The sequence below is a fragment of the Anarhichas minor genome, unplaced genomic scaffold, assembly GCF_050575085.1.
Source record: "Anarhichas minor isolate MPS153535 unplaced genomic scaffold, ASM5057508v1 ptg000058l, whole genome shotgun sequence".
In the NCBI taxonomy this organism is placed as follows: Eukaryota; Metazoa; Chordata; class Actinopteri; order Perciformes; family Anarhichadidae; genus Anarhichas; species Anarhichas minor.
The window spans coordinates 13,246,685-13,261,627 of record NW_027466504.1 but is presented as its reverse complement, the minus strand read 5'-3'; the positions used below and the strand labels follow the sequence as shown (position 1 = coordinate 13,261,627).

The window sequence follows — 14,943 nt, the reverse complement described above, 5'->3', positions numbered from 1 at the left end:
GTCATGGTAATGAGAGAAACACAGACCCACAGATCCAAGCTGGAGGAAATGCGTAATGGGAGGATATCAGAGTAGGAATGACACAGAAAATATGTAAAAAATGGGAATCTTTTTTTATTTATTTGTTGGTCATGAGAGGTCATTGATACATCATGTGTCATGTTTTACTTCTGGTATTAATTGAAGTAGGGTAGTTTGGTTCTTCACCTTTTATTTGTCTGGTCAGCCAGTGACTATTCGGATAATGTTCTGTACTTTTCTGTTTTGTTTCTATATTTCGTTTGCTTAATGTAATATGTTTTAATAAGCCTCTTAACTGGTGATAACGTTCCCTCTTTAACTCATTTTCACTGTGTTCTATCAATGTGCAAACAAAAATCGAACATAAAGTAAACCGTGTGTGAGTGGAAGCAGAAGTCAGACAGTGCCGCATGAGGCAGAGCTTGTTAATAGCGTCTTGTGTGATCAGTATGACATTTTAACATCGCCGTCTGCTTGTGTACTATATTTAGACACAGTAATAGACTGGATTTGAACCCCGATCACCCACGCAGGAAAGTAAACATCAGCGCTCTGCCAGCAGAAAGCATTTATCTTAAAGGCTAAAATGGACACAGACAAGACCGCTCTGCCACTAACATCAACACCACGTGACAAACGAAATATTTGATGAAGTCCTCTATCATCAAAGCAGAAAGAGCACTTTGGCAGTTGTAAATAACTTGTTCGAGGGTACAAGCTCAGTCTGTAAGATGTGTCAGTTCTGACCTTTAACCACAACGTCCCCATTCGATCAATCAGTTTAAACTCTGGACCAAAAGTCCACTGAAATCAGGGGAGTGGATGTCCTCTGGGATCGCATGTTTGGACAAATAACTGGACTCAGTGTTTGGCTGCCACAGAGACACATGACTCCTGCTTGCTTTGCTCAGCTGTGAGCTACATGTAGCACAGAGATGCAAGACAGAGGTCAGGAGGTCAACAACAAGCCAAAACACACCGCGATGTCCCACTGGCCTGAATGCAGTGCATGTGACACTCCGATGCCTCTGAACTGGACTATAGCAACGAAAGCACCGGCATCCTTTCTTGTTCTCTTTCATTATCTCGTTCTTCCATTACTTTTTTACATTTTTCTTTCCTCTACCTTTCATTGCATTGTCCTTATTTATGTCCTTATCTATCATACTTATTACCACTTTCCTTCATTGGTTACTTCCATATATCCTCCCCTCCATTTTCCCTACTTTTTTATTTATTTAACCAACCTGAAAGCATGTAAATACACACAACTTGATTAAAATCGGGCAGCAAACTCAACTCTTAATTCAGATACTTGAGTATTTTTTACTGCTAATATGTATTAGAAGTATATTTGTTTAACCTACTCAAGTACAGTTTGAATGCAGGACCTCTACTTTTGAAAGAATATTGTTCCCTGTCGTATTGCTTGCACACATACTTCCATGTATATAATGTATACACACATGCATACAGTCACCTACACACATTTTCACAGTGACGAACAAAGAACCTTTATAATCTTAATGAATCGAACTCTCGGCCAACTGACTCTCGGATAAATGTTTCTCGATCGTGATAATTCCTTCTATTAATAGAGTGACTTGTTCATCGTGATGGCACAAAGATAGCCGGGGAGGGGCAGTGTTAAAGAGACGGAGAAGGCAAAAAGAAGGATATTAAAAGCTCTGGCAGGCAGAACGATCTAGTGGCTGTGAGGTGATTTTAGCTTTTGGCTGACACAAATAGCAGCTTGGATGCTATTCTTGGTTGTGAGTGATATTCCCTGTATAGAGATGAAAGGCAGCCACTGTACTCTGCCTTCTTACTTGGAAATGACTCTCTCGGGCTCATACATGCTGAGACTCTGCTTGCTTTCATTACATTACAGTCATTTAACAGATGCTTTTATCCAAAGCGACTTACTTCTATCACATTTCTACACCGTAGGCACAGCTACGGGAGCAATTTTGGGGTTAAGTGTCTTGCTCAAGGACACATCGACATGCGACTAGCAGAGCCGGAGCCGGGGATCGAACCGCCGATTGAAGGACGGCCCTGCTATCCACTTAGCCACAGTCGCCCCGCTTTCAATTAGAACACTGCAGAAGCTAGCCAAACTATCCATGAAATTATGTTTAGTGAATAAAATAAGGTTGAACACGAGAAATATGTCGTTTTCATTTCATATTTAAAGGCTCTCAAATGATAATGTGCCTCTCTTTCTGTTTCTCACTATATTTTCTCTCTCCCTCCCTTTACACTCCTACTGTATCTCTAATTGCCATCCTCTTGATGGGAGCAATTTAGATCAGCAGGGGGCACGTTAAACTGGCCCACTTGCATGCTGCTGTATTCTACTCAGGGGACTAACTGTTTAGGTGTAAACCACACCACTCACAAGAACACCAAAGTGCTGTAAAGGGGTGTCTTTCAAAGTGTTCATTATTACTGGGCTTATTGATGCTGGAGGGATGCAGTGAGAGCGCTAACTACGCCTGCGCTGCTGTTGATTCTCTAACGGAGTACCATTCTCTCACCGTGTAGCCCTGTTGAACCTGTGTTGCCAGTTAAAAATACAACTCAGGTCGAGCAGGTAATATTTGATAACTTATAGTAAAATGGTTTCGGGTCAGACTGGAATGTTTCCGTAAGGAATTTTGGATCTGTTGTGTAGCACTAGATCTACGAAACACTAAATCAAAGAGACCTGCTACTCTATGAAGTCATGCATATGAATGTATGTTGGACCACATATTTAACGTGTGCTTTTCCTCTGTTGTGTAACTGCTCAGTTTCACAACCTTCAGGAGCTGAGGCACAGTGCATCGCTGGTCACAAAGGTGTTTGTACAGAGAGACTACAGCGAAGGAACCATCTGCCGCTTCCAGACCAAGTTCCCCTCAGACCTGGACAACAGGGTGAGCACAAATACAAACACACACACACACACACACACACACACTCACATATACACATCCAGGCAAATGTGATATGTTGACAAAATCCCAACTCACCTGACACCAACACTCTCCAACACAGGACGAGTGATGGCTCAATATAGGTAACACGATTACTACAATGGTGCTCCCTGGATGAAAGAACACATGTGAATGATGGATGTGGACTTGTGCATTAAGTTACTTGTAGGTAAATTCACTCTGTCTTTCCTCTCCATCCGCAAATGGATACAAACTTTTGTGGCATGACCTCTCATATCCTACAGTTGTATTGCAGAATAAATAAGCATTACAACTTTATTAAAAGTCTTCTGTAAGTGCTCAGAAGCAATAAATAATGAGCCCTAGAGCTTTTATTTCCTCTCTCCTACTTTGGGAACTGCGAGAGAATTCACTCTGTATTTGCTCTCTTTATCTTTCTGTATTAGCATCTGCAAATTATCATTGCAGATGTGTCTAGCAATCAGCATTTGAAGCAGGCAGTCCCCACACACAGAGCCAGAAAGAAACATGAACACAAAGAGAAACACAGAGAACCATTAATACACATTTTGAATTTTGAACCCATTGCTGTCACGCGTATGAGTCATTTTCCATTTTAGCCTCAAGTTTCTTCTTAGTCTTCAAGAGAGGTGTTTTAATAAATGGTTTGACAAAGTAGGAGTACTTTGGGTTGAGCAGAATGCAGCTGGTATGTTTGGCGGGCTGTTTTATAGCTCAACAGCTTGCTCCCACAGTTATGCCAGAACACTTTTCACTCTCGCGCTCCTTATGGTCTGTGCATGCCTCCATATCTCTACCTGGATCTTTGTTTGTGTTTGTAAGTAGATTGAGCGAACCTTGCTCGAGGAGACAGTGAAGACGCTGAACTCTTACTATGTGGAGGCCGAAAGAATTGGAGGTCAGTCGTACCTGGAAGGATGTCTGGCTTGTGCAACAGCGTATATTGTCTTCCTCTGCATGGAGACGCGCTATGAGAAGGTAAACAACAAAATGGTGATTTTTTTTTGTTTTTTTTGTGTTTTTGTATGGTTACTCAGTGTTTTCTTCTTTACGACAAAAATTATATAGAAAACTTAGTCATCATTTTAGAGGCCACAGTCTTATTACTCAGTCTGTTAAGACTACTTTGACACTATATGATTTACAGAGCAAGCCTGATGAAGCCTTAAGGGGAAAAAACAATGTTTCCCCGGTAGACTTGTGATGTACAGAAAAAAGATACAAAATATCAATTAATCCTTTTTCTGACCCGCGTATCCTGTCGAGGGTTGCAGGGGGCTATAGAGTCTATCCTAGCTCGTATTGGGCGAGAGGCAGAGAAGACCCTGGACATGTCGCTAGTCTTTCACAGAACTAATAAATAAAGACAAACAAGCATTCACACCCACAGACACAATTTACCAATCCTTCCATATCCTGGACATTTCCATGTGAGGGCAAACCGGAACACCTAGAAACGCGCGCAGCCTTTGGGAGAACACACAAACTCCACACAGAAAGGCTCGACAGATATTTAAATAATTTTAATATTGAAATATTAAAGATATCAAGGTAATTTAATGGATCTGGATCCTCTTAGCGTGCGTCGTTGTAGGGATATTTCAGCTCAACCACTATTCATGAACTGTACAGCTGGTTATTATACACTCCACTGCCCATCCTCAATTTACCGTCCATTTTTATGGAAGCCTGCTCTCTCTAGAACCCATAAACATTAAATTGTGTGTTCTAATGCACTATGGCTCTCTGAGGTCAGAACACACAGTTATTTACACCCACTGACACAAGTAGCACAGCCAAAAGAACAGAAGATAAGATCTGATTCTCTCTTGCACAATTTTCGACTCAGCTGTGCGTCCACTAGCTTTTACAACCAGATATTAAGCCCACACCTGCGTGCCGGTGAGCAAGGCATAGCACGCAAACTGTAACATGAATTTACCTCCAGCAAAACCAAGGTGTCCATCTTGAGAAAGGGCAGGTGATTAAACCTCTGTGTGGCTGTGTTGCAGCTTGTCACTACCTGAGATGGAACAAGAGCATGCACATCGCAATCACATACAGTGAGTTTGATTAATCCTCTTGTGACCGTGTGGGTACCTGCCAGAGTTTTTAGATGAAACTGGTGTGGCGTGAAGTCCCAGCATGCCTCTATGTTCTGATCTCTGTCACCCACAGCATTCATCTCCCTAGTCTTGTTGCGTTTTGAAAGCTTTTTTTCCCTTCTAATCAAAGCAGTACAGGGGTACTGCCAGGGAGCTTGACCGAGAAGCACAAAAGGACTTGCTGCTGTGTTGAAGCCACGCACAAACGGCCCGGTCTGGGGCTCCTTTCATCTCCCTGTCAGCTGGGTGCCGCTCCATTGAGTCGCTCAGATGCTATCAACCCCACAGGAGGGTTGTTTATTTACCTGTTTAACTTGCTCATCTTGGCTGGATGATGACTAACGGTGATCAAATGTACCCACCCAAGTTGATGCTGTTTGTGTAGGTACATGTGTGTGTGTGTGTGTGCTGATAAAGAGGCCACACACCAGTAAGCCTGGATCAGTGAGCAGATTCACTGGAGCTCCCAATGCTTACATCTCACCCTATCAAAGGACACTGATTGCGCCCAGCAAGTCAGAACAGATACATGTGCGCACAAGCATTTATAAAACTTCCCTCACGCATACTATGTGCCCTCCGTCTCCTATTTTTTTGTTCTTCTATTATTCACAAGAATGTGCCTGCACATATGGGACTCACTCAGACACATGTATACACACATAATTCCCTTTATATTGCACTTGGTGACGTAAACAACTTTCATTGTAGCAGAGGAATAAACACTGGTTGGCATGCTTCTTAGGCGATATACACACACACTCACATAGCTTTTTCCTGAAGGGCTGTCACAGACATGCCAGTACAGCAGCGGCACAGCTTGTATACTTGACTGTCATATTGTTGCATTGAAGAGGATTGAGCTGCCCTGAGAGCTCGCTCGCAGTGAAAGGATTGGCCTTTTGCCTGGACCACAATGACCCCATTAGTCAGGCCTCTGTGTGTCTCTTATTCTTCTCTTTGATGGAGTTTATAACAAAAGACACCGTTTGTATATTGTGTTTGTGGAGATACAGTCATTGTTCCAAGACGAATATTGATTGCTTTCTGCTTAGGTACACTTGACATAGATCTGACTGATATAAAGCAGCTCAATGGAGCGAACCACCGCCTTTTGATGGCTTCTTATGGCTTTTCACTGAGGGATTGTTGAGGTCTTGTTTGCTCCCCGATTGTAACAGCATCCAGACATTTTATTGGAAAAGGCTCTTCTCCTTCCTCTTCTTCCAGTGGGAGGAAGAGGTATTCATCTGTGGTTTAGTCTCCACTAGCAGGGGTCACTATATTAGCAGCTGTGCCTGCAGCTGTAACAGGCCTTTGACATCCCAGAGGAGCGCTGCTCAGTATGTTGCTCAGTCTCTATTGTTTTAATCTCTCAAGGCTGAGTGCTGCACTGACCTTTAGTTAACTTACAAAAGGGGAAGTGAATCTGTCATGTTTAATAAATCAGATGCAAAGGTGTTACATCTCAATACAGCAAACTTCAAGGGATAATTGTAGCTTGAAACTTGGATCTTATCTTTGTAGTTATAACAATTAATTGATAAAAAGAAGTCTGGCACAAGTGGTCAGACAATCAGTCAGGTTTAAAAAAAAAAAGCCAGACTCTCAGGTGTAGCTATGGGTAAATATTTGCTTTGTTTCTAGCTCAACTGGACTCGCCATACTCCCTCAACAATTAACGAATGTGCTAAAGCTACAAAAATAAGACCAATGTTGTCCCCCCCCCCCCACCCCTTTTAATACACAGTAGAATATACAGCATGTAATGCTGTGATTCTTTTTTTTTATTCTTTAAGTGATACAAATGTGTGTTGTTTTAGTACAGACAGACTAAAGATTGCGCCTCCTTTTTGGAGTGGTGACAGCTCCCTCTGTGTACATGAGGCCCAGTGAAGCGTGGTTTAGCTGATTGACATGGTTAGGCAGAGGCATGGCACATCAGCATTGTCGATGTCCACAGAAGCATAGCTGAGGCTGAATAAACTGCTCAAATGATGACGCTTTAGCTAATATCTATCCATTTAGCATCAGCGGCATCAGTCAGCAGCCATTTGGTTGCTATCAGCAGCACCATGGGACGACATCACGGTGCTTAAACACTCTTCTAGTTTTCAGGGCAAACTGGAGTGCATTTGCAATGCGTGGGAGAACGTATACAAGCATGCTTGTTTGAATTTGTGTGCCAAGGCATTGCCTGAATTCAATGCTGAGCTTCACTCCATCGCTGCTTTGTGGCTTTTAGCACATTTGATGCAATACTCACTTGCAAAGCTGAGAAATAACTCCAGTGCCAATGCAATCCAAATAAACTGTCCACCTCAAATTTGAGATTGTTTCCAAATTGCCCCGACAGTTAACCAAGGCATGACATTTAGCCTGAGAGAGCCATCTTTGGAATAAGGAACTAAAGCTTCCAAATGGAAAACTTCAGAAAGAGAAAAGCCCATGCTCGTCAATTTTAGTAATTCAATGCATACAGCCTTGCTTGACATGAGTGGATTGGAACTATGTATAAAAATAACTGTCGTACTTAGAGCATAATGGAATTACTTTGAGTTTAGATTATAATGTTCAGGAAAAATAAAGATGGGCAATGACTCGAGAGAGTCAGTATCGAATGACGTATATGCTTACTATGCGCAGAAGAATTTCAGAAGACAACAGAAGAGGAGGTTAAGTTGCTGTAGCCCTTGTTTAGCCTATTTTAGGTTATTACATGTAACGCAAAGTGCACTTTGTAAAGCAATATGAAGTTAATAGATCCCCAGTTGGAATGTCTTTTCAGATTATTTTCTGCTAGATCACATGTTCTGCTTGTGTTTTTAGGTTTTCATTATGCCTCCAATGGTTTTTATCAAATCTGGATTATCTCCAAATGTACCTCTGTCCTTTTCTAACCCCTCCCGGCCCCCCTGTTTTACTCCAGGTGCTGAAGAAGATATCAGGCTACATCCAGGAGCAGAATGAGAAGATCTACACTCCTAGAGGTCTGCTGCTCACAGACCCCGTAGAGAGAGGAATGAGGGTTGTATCCTTAACTCATCTGCTGCTATAAGTGTGTAAGAAATAGATAAAGGATAAAGGATAGTTAGGCATATAAAATACTGAGAGGAGGTGGCCGTAGTTGAGAGGATGCAGAAACCAGGCTTCACCAGTCAGAATCACTGGAACTTTTTGAAACATCTGGCTGAATAAATGACTACAACCTCTTCCTCATGTATTACCATCAAGATACCCTTGAATCAGGCACTTAAACTCCAGCTGCTGCAGAGGAGCTGTTCAATGGCCAACTGTCGTTCCCAGAAGGAATTCTGAAGCAGGACAAGGCAGGAAAATACATGCATGATCCGTAAAAAAGAAACGGGGTGATATAATATATTAGCAGATGAAGGTGTGTATGCACTTGTTTGCTAAGGCCTTGTTCTGTTATTTTTTCATTCCAAAATAAGGTGCTCTGTCACAATCTAGCCAGAAGAGGCCAGATATATGTCTCTCCTTGTCCGTCGGAGTGATCCCAGCACAGTTCCTCATGTAGTTAAAAGGGAGAGGGAGAGAGATAATGTGTCCAGTAGACCATCACGCAGATCTGGCGCAAAGAACAAGCTCCAAGCAAAAAGAAGATGCACTTGTATTCGGAGCACCTCGGAGACAAGACTGAGACAGGGGATGAGCGGAAACCTGTGACGCAGAGGGAGGAAACAGCAGCAGCGGCAGCAGACGCAGTGACTTCTTGTGTGTTTTTGTTTTATTTTGCTCATTCACGCCAGTCACTGATCTCTCCAAGTAGGAAAATCTCATGAGTACATCTCATCCGAGATCAGTTGTTTCGGCTGCGCACACCTCAGATTAACATGACAACACTCTGGGATGAAAAATGAAGCGTGAGCAGTACAGAAACTGGTTGGTTTGAAAGTCTTGTAGTCTGCTGTAGCTTTAAGCCTATAAGTGAGCAGAGGGTTTGGATATGACAGGATCCAGACTGTTGTCAGGGATTGTGGAATTGTATCTGCCAGCACTTTCTTAACCCTGTGTTTTAATATTCTCTCTGTCATGATGATCCTTGACATTCTCCGTGTCCTCAGCTGGAGATCAGTGTGTTTGAAGACCGGGGCTCAGGCAGCTCCAGTCCCAGCAGCAGCATGTCGTCGGCAGGCAGCGGCGCTCGGTGACTGGAGGGGCAGCGCCAGGCTTACGGGTACAACCACAGGGGCAGCGGGACGCTTACCAACATCCGCATGCTGAAACATGAGAGCACCAGGTTCTAAGACAAGTGGACGGCAAAAAGGCGAGGAGGTGATCCACAGCATTCACACTCTCCCTGCTGGGGCTTACGACGTACCACCTCGAGAACAGGAGCTGGCTTACACAAACACACTGGATAACAGAATAAGCAACAGAACCCACACATAGTTCAGACAGCAGTCACATGTACAAGCCAGAGTGTCTGTGAGGGAATATATTTCACTCTCCAACAGCTATCCAAACCAAAATAATCACCATTCATTTTGTTCCTACTTTTCTGTTCACCTTTTTCTCTCATTCCATCAAGTCTGTTGTTTCCATGAGTCACAGCATTTCCGTCCTATGGCTGATTCATTAGGCTTACCTTTGTTTTCAGGGCAGTCACTGTCACTATGTCTACCTGCTGACGCATTGGCAGGCTATAGTCTTGAAGGAGGAAGACACCCAGCCTCCTGGGAGACCCAATGTTGTCAGGTCTTGCTGAATGATTGCACTTATGTCAGGCGGTTGGGGTAAAGCCGCTTTGAATGCTGGCAAATTGGGCCCGATGTGGGACCGCTCAGTTCTATGCTCTGTTCACATGCATTTGGCTTCAATATCAAACAGCTAACAGAGAGCACCTTGGATGATTTATCCTTCTCATTCACAGCAGTGGATACTAGTGATCCACATCACAGCTGTAGGTCACACTCCTACACACACACACACAAATGTACAGAACCGTGCCAAGTATACAGACATTCACATACAGACACTAGCAACACTATGCACACACATGCATGTATATACACACACCAGTGGCTAGTGGCCATGTATTCCTGCACACAGATTCTGGCAGACGTGGAGTTGGAGTCGACCTAGCCAAACAATATTCTCTGTGGTCTCAGCTCATTGGGAATGTAAGCAAACATGTACATGTATCCAGTGTGTTGTGTATGTGTCTGTGCCATCAATCCCTGTCTTTCCTAGTGTGAGATGAGAGCTTGCTAATCATTAAGGAGACGTCAAAAAGCATGTGTCAGTGTCCAAAATGAGAACTGAACACACTGACACATTTGGTTTCGGGGAAAGAAAATTGTGTGTGTTGTTATCTCTTCAGCTGTTTAATGAATGTTACCAGTATGACTGTTAAAGACTGGTGTGTGTAGGAGAATACCTCAATTAGACATCAAGAAATAGACATCTAGAACATCGTTTTTATTTGACATGCACACAATAGGATTGGGAAATACAGGAAGATGTTGCAGAAGAAGATTTTATATTTCAAATGTCTCTATCATCAAAGTCTCTCATCATCCTCATTTGTCAGTTTTGTATCATCAGAAATTTAAGGGGTGACTTTTCATGACATTTTGTCAGTGAAACACAGTTGTAGCTCCCTCTAGGGTCAGACTGAGGACGTTCTGAACGTCTGAAAGTAAAATCGTTAGAAATGCTGAATGTAAAGACAAAGATAATAGACTAATATCATTTCTAGCTCCTTAGTGAAACCTTATATTCATCTAAAACTACTTATTCACATTATCGCACTGCCCTGCAGGTTCCTTTCTAGTACGATGTCTTGAGTAAACTCTCAAGATAATGCAGCCTGAGGAGCATAAATTCTGTCTCTCTTTGTATTAAAAACAGTGCATCCTGTCTGGCTTCTGTGTGTGTGGAGGCACAGGACACAAAAGATGATCGTTATGTTGGAAAAATGTAGAAGCCAGCACTCACACACACACACACACACACACACACAAAACGTCTAACCAAAGACGGGAACTGAAAAGCTAAATCCCTGTTTTAGTGTCTGCATTTTTTTTTTCTGTTCCCACAGTTTCTGTCTCCTTCTTTATTTTTCCAAATTCAGTTTTGTTTTATTTCAACTCGCGTCATAACATGATCTCTAAATCAACTCTGGGAGTGTAGCCCTTTGCCTCTTCTTTAGCCACAGTTAGCTTTGCGCCAAACCCTCAGCAGAGCCTCTGCCTTGCAATTCCCATAGTTTAATTTCAACTCGAGTTTTTACTTCCTGGATGTTAGAGAGGAACTGACAAAGACCACAGCAGTTGAGTTTAGTTGTGCTTGTGTTCAGCCTCCTGTTCTTTTTGATGCCTTCATGTTTCATCCCAGTGGAAATGGATACCCAACCTGGAGCTGATGGACTGACCAGTTATAAACTGACTCAACACTGCCAATTAGCGGATAAAGGAGCTCATTGGACAATGTATAAAGAAAAATAAACAATGAGTGTGTACAGGTGAAGAATTGCACTGTACATGCTTGTCAATGATTACTCATGCTGAGTTTGTGAAGTGTAAAGAAGAAGATGGAAATGCCATAATGCTATTTAATTTCAAACCGTCACTGTTGCCCAATTTCATTCCCTAAATACATTTTTAACGTTTTGATATCCTCTATATTTTGGGCATCATGTGACAGAGCAGCTAAAGCATATCGTCTGTACAGCTGTGAGTTGCTGTTTATCTTCTGTAAAATGAAGATAATGTTTAATTCTGTCCTAAATAATGGTGATAATGTAGCTTATGATGTTGTTAGTAATCAGAACAATGTCAGTTATTATTGTGGAGGTAAACAGAGGGGTGATGATGATGATGCTCAGGGGGAACGTTTGAAATGTGCCAAATCCAAAGGCTAAAGGTCTTAAGGGATACGTTCACATTTTTAGCCAAGCTAACGGCTCGAATGTTGGCACAGTTGGTCTGAACTCCAAATATACATTGAAAGAGGAGGTACGATTACAGTAGGAATGTTTACAACAACGAATAACTCTTTCAATGGCTCTTTAAATGAATATATGGGTGTGTGAGTAGTTTACTGTCGATGAACTAAAAACAAATCTGAATCTATCGTTCACGGCCAAGGTGAAAAAGAAGCACTGTGTGACAAGTCATTAGGCGTTATGTAGCTTGTTCTTTTAAGAATGACTTCTTTGATTAATGACGACAACCAAGGGAGTGAAGATGAAGATATAAAATGTATTCTTGTAAAAAAAGATGTGAATTGAGATATTTGTATACTATCACAGAGAAGATTAAACGTTGCGTCCTTGAGCCTCTATCATACTGAGTGTTAAGATAACCTCTGTGCCAACAGTTTAGAGGAGAGGCGGACACATACAACTTGTTGGCCAACTGATGATGTATAGTCCATTTCTGTATGTAAATTCCCACATTTCCTGTATTTATCTTGTACTGTATTTGAGAGTGCAGCAAGTCCGTTCAGACTCGTGGAGTCATCAGTACTGTATGTATGTTATGCTGTTGTAAGTGAGGGATCATGCACAGTGCAATATGATGTCTTCCTAAAAATGTAAATGATGATGTGTAGCGTCTTTGAGTTGCTTTAAGTCCTTGGGGAGACACAAACTGCATTGATGTTCGATGCTGCATGATGTGTGTGTAAACAAAGCGAGTGCCAGATGACAAGAAGTGAAATCCCTAATCAACAAAGTCCCTCGGTTGTGCTGCTAAAAGAGAGGAATTTATATCTTATCTTGATGCTATTTATGTGTTTACATCAGATAATTCACATATTATTGAATTGGATTTATGTATTTTTTCTCTCAAAGCTGATTATTATTCAGAGGCTGTGGAGAGGAGTTTCACTTGCCTCCAAGAGATGAATAAAGTGTAATGAAGTTGGTGGAAAGAGAATTATTGTGACTGCCGGCGGCTGTTGGTATCTAACAATGTTCATCTCATAGTGTTTAGAAACTCGCTCAATGCTGTGTCTCTGCTCTGAGTTCATGTGAGGCAACGCTACGTCTCTCTCTCTCTCTCTCTCTCTCTCTCTCTCTCTCACACACTTCTCTGGATGTCCACAGAAGGAAACTCCACAATGAGGCCAAGTCGTATCACCTGAAGGCGGGATGTCCAGGTGGTCAGGACTGGAAGGTAAACTCTTGAGCCTCAATTTTGAGGTTATTAACCTACATGTATACAGTTGGTGATGCAGAAAATCTGAACAAGAATACAGTTTGACGCAAATTGTTTATTTTTGGCCTGTTTGCTGCCGCTAATGCACTTTATATTTTTCACAGCATATCATACACTAAAAGAATGATGAAGGCACAACAACTGCATCCTTCCACTTCAGATCATGTTTTTATGCTTAGTCCTGATTTGCTGAGGTCCATTTCACACATCTGGTATTGCAGCTGGTACAGCACACAGATTCGAAAATTGATAATATGTCAGTTTCATTTGGCCAAAAAACTATAGTGATTTCCATAAGTACTTCATTGTGGAACAGTGTCAGCCCTAAATGCAATTCTTGAGTTGGAGTTTCAGGTTTTGTCGAGGCCAGCCAAAGCAAGGAAAGCCCAGCTATGTTGAACTTCCTCTGTAGTGCTCCCCTCAGGGGAACAGAAACACAGCTCTAAGTAAATAGTAAGGCTGTTCCATGTTTGCTAGATGTGTAATTGCAAATAACACTACGGCCATATCAACTTTATAAGGTGATGATATGTTAATGTCACTGGCCGCAAGTGGCCAACAAATTATTTAATGTAGGTTGAGGTTAGACCGACTTGTTTCATTGAACATTTTTTTTGCAGCGGCGACCGTCCAAACTGCTCTTTGTACATGTGTGTATGTGTGAGCATGTGTGTATAAGAGGTGTACAGCAGATCCATCATAGCCTGCTCATAAGGCCAACAATTAGCGATAACATTCTGGCAGATATTGAGGCTTAGTGTTGATCACAGGAGTGGAGAGAGTGAACTGATATTTTCTCAAAGACAGCAGAGGAGTGAAGAAACGTCTCAACACCTGTGGGGAAAGGTCACTCTCACGCTAACAAGCTACTCTCTCCCTCTACACAGACCTCTTTTGTTGCTTAAAACCTTTTTTTTCCCCCACCGTCTGCTGCAGGTTGTTGCTGCAATTGTTTTGAGTTTCCAAGTTTTCAAATTCCTCGTTTTTTGGCTGCACCACACTTTCTCTGTCTGTTCTGCTTCCTCTACTGCCTCCCTGCTCTTACATTCCTTGTTCTCTAAACAGGAAAAAAAAAAGTGGCTTGTTTTACCTTTTCCACAATTTCTTTTCAGTCTGAGTCACGGACGCCCAGTAGGGGAAAGAAAGTCACTTTCTGGTATTGATTGATTAAAATGTTTATTCCTGCAAATGACAGAAAAATCAGTATCCCACCGCTGCCTCTGTGTTCCAGAAATATTTTAACTGGCAGCGGTGCCTGGCAAACGTAGAGCAGTCATTATAGAGACGTTTGCAATTGTGTGCTTGCCTGTAATGCATTAAACAGGAAGCTCCTCCGGAGAGGCAGTTGGCATCAGAGAAAAGTCAGGCCTGTAGTGACATTAGAGGATGTTTACTCGTATATTCTACTCTTGACACTCACCTGTGACTGGAATCACTCTCAAATACGCATTTGGTTCACTTCCCTCAACAAAAACTAACAAAACAACAGGAATTCAGTCACATAGAGTGATTTGTTAACTCTACCGCGGAGTCTCATGAGGCATCAGAACTGACTGTGCTCACTCAGGCCCAACAAACATTTATCCACATCTGCCCAAATTCAAGATCACGTTGAGTTATGATTGTGCATTAAACCACTGTGATGCAACAAACAGAGAGATTCAGTGC

The 14,943-nt window shown here is 42.2% G+C and overlaps 1 protein-coding gene across 1 annotated transcript in view; it reads left to right on the top strand.

The window, feature by feature from the left end:
- golga7bb (golgin A7 family, member Bb) overlaps nt 1–9,261 on the top strand; it is a 29,498-nt gene extending 20,237 nt beyond the window's left edge. The window contains 4 exon segments of the mRNA XM_076077333.1: nt 2,817–2,942; nt 3,810–3,962; nt 8,019–8,120; nt 9,175–9,261. Coding sequence (XP_075933448.1) covers nt 2,817–2,942; nt 3,810–3,962; nt 8,019–8,120; nt 9,175–9,261 — 468 coding nt within the window.
- The last annotated feature ends 5,682 nt before the right edge of the window (nt 9,262–14,943 follow it).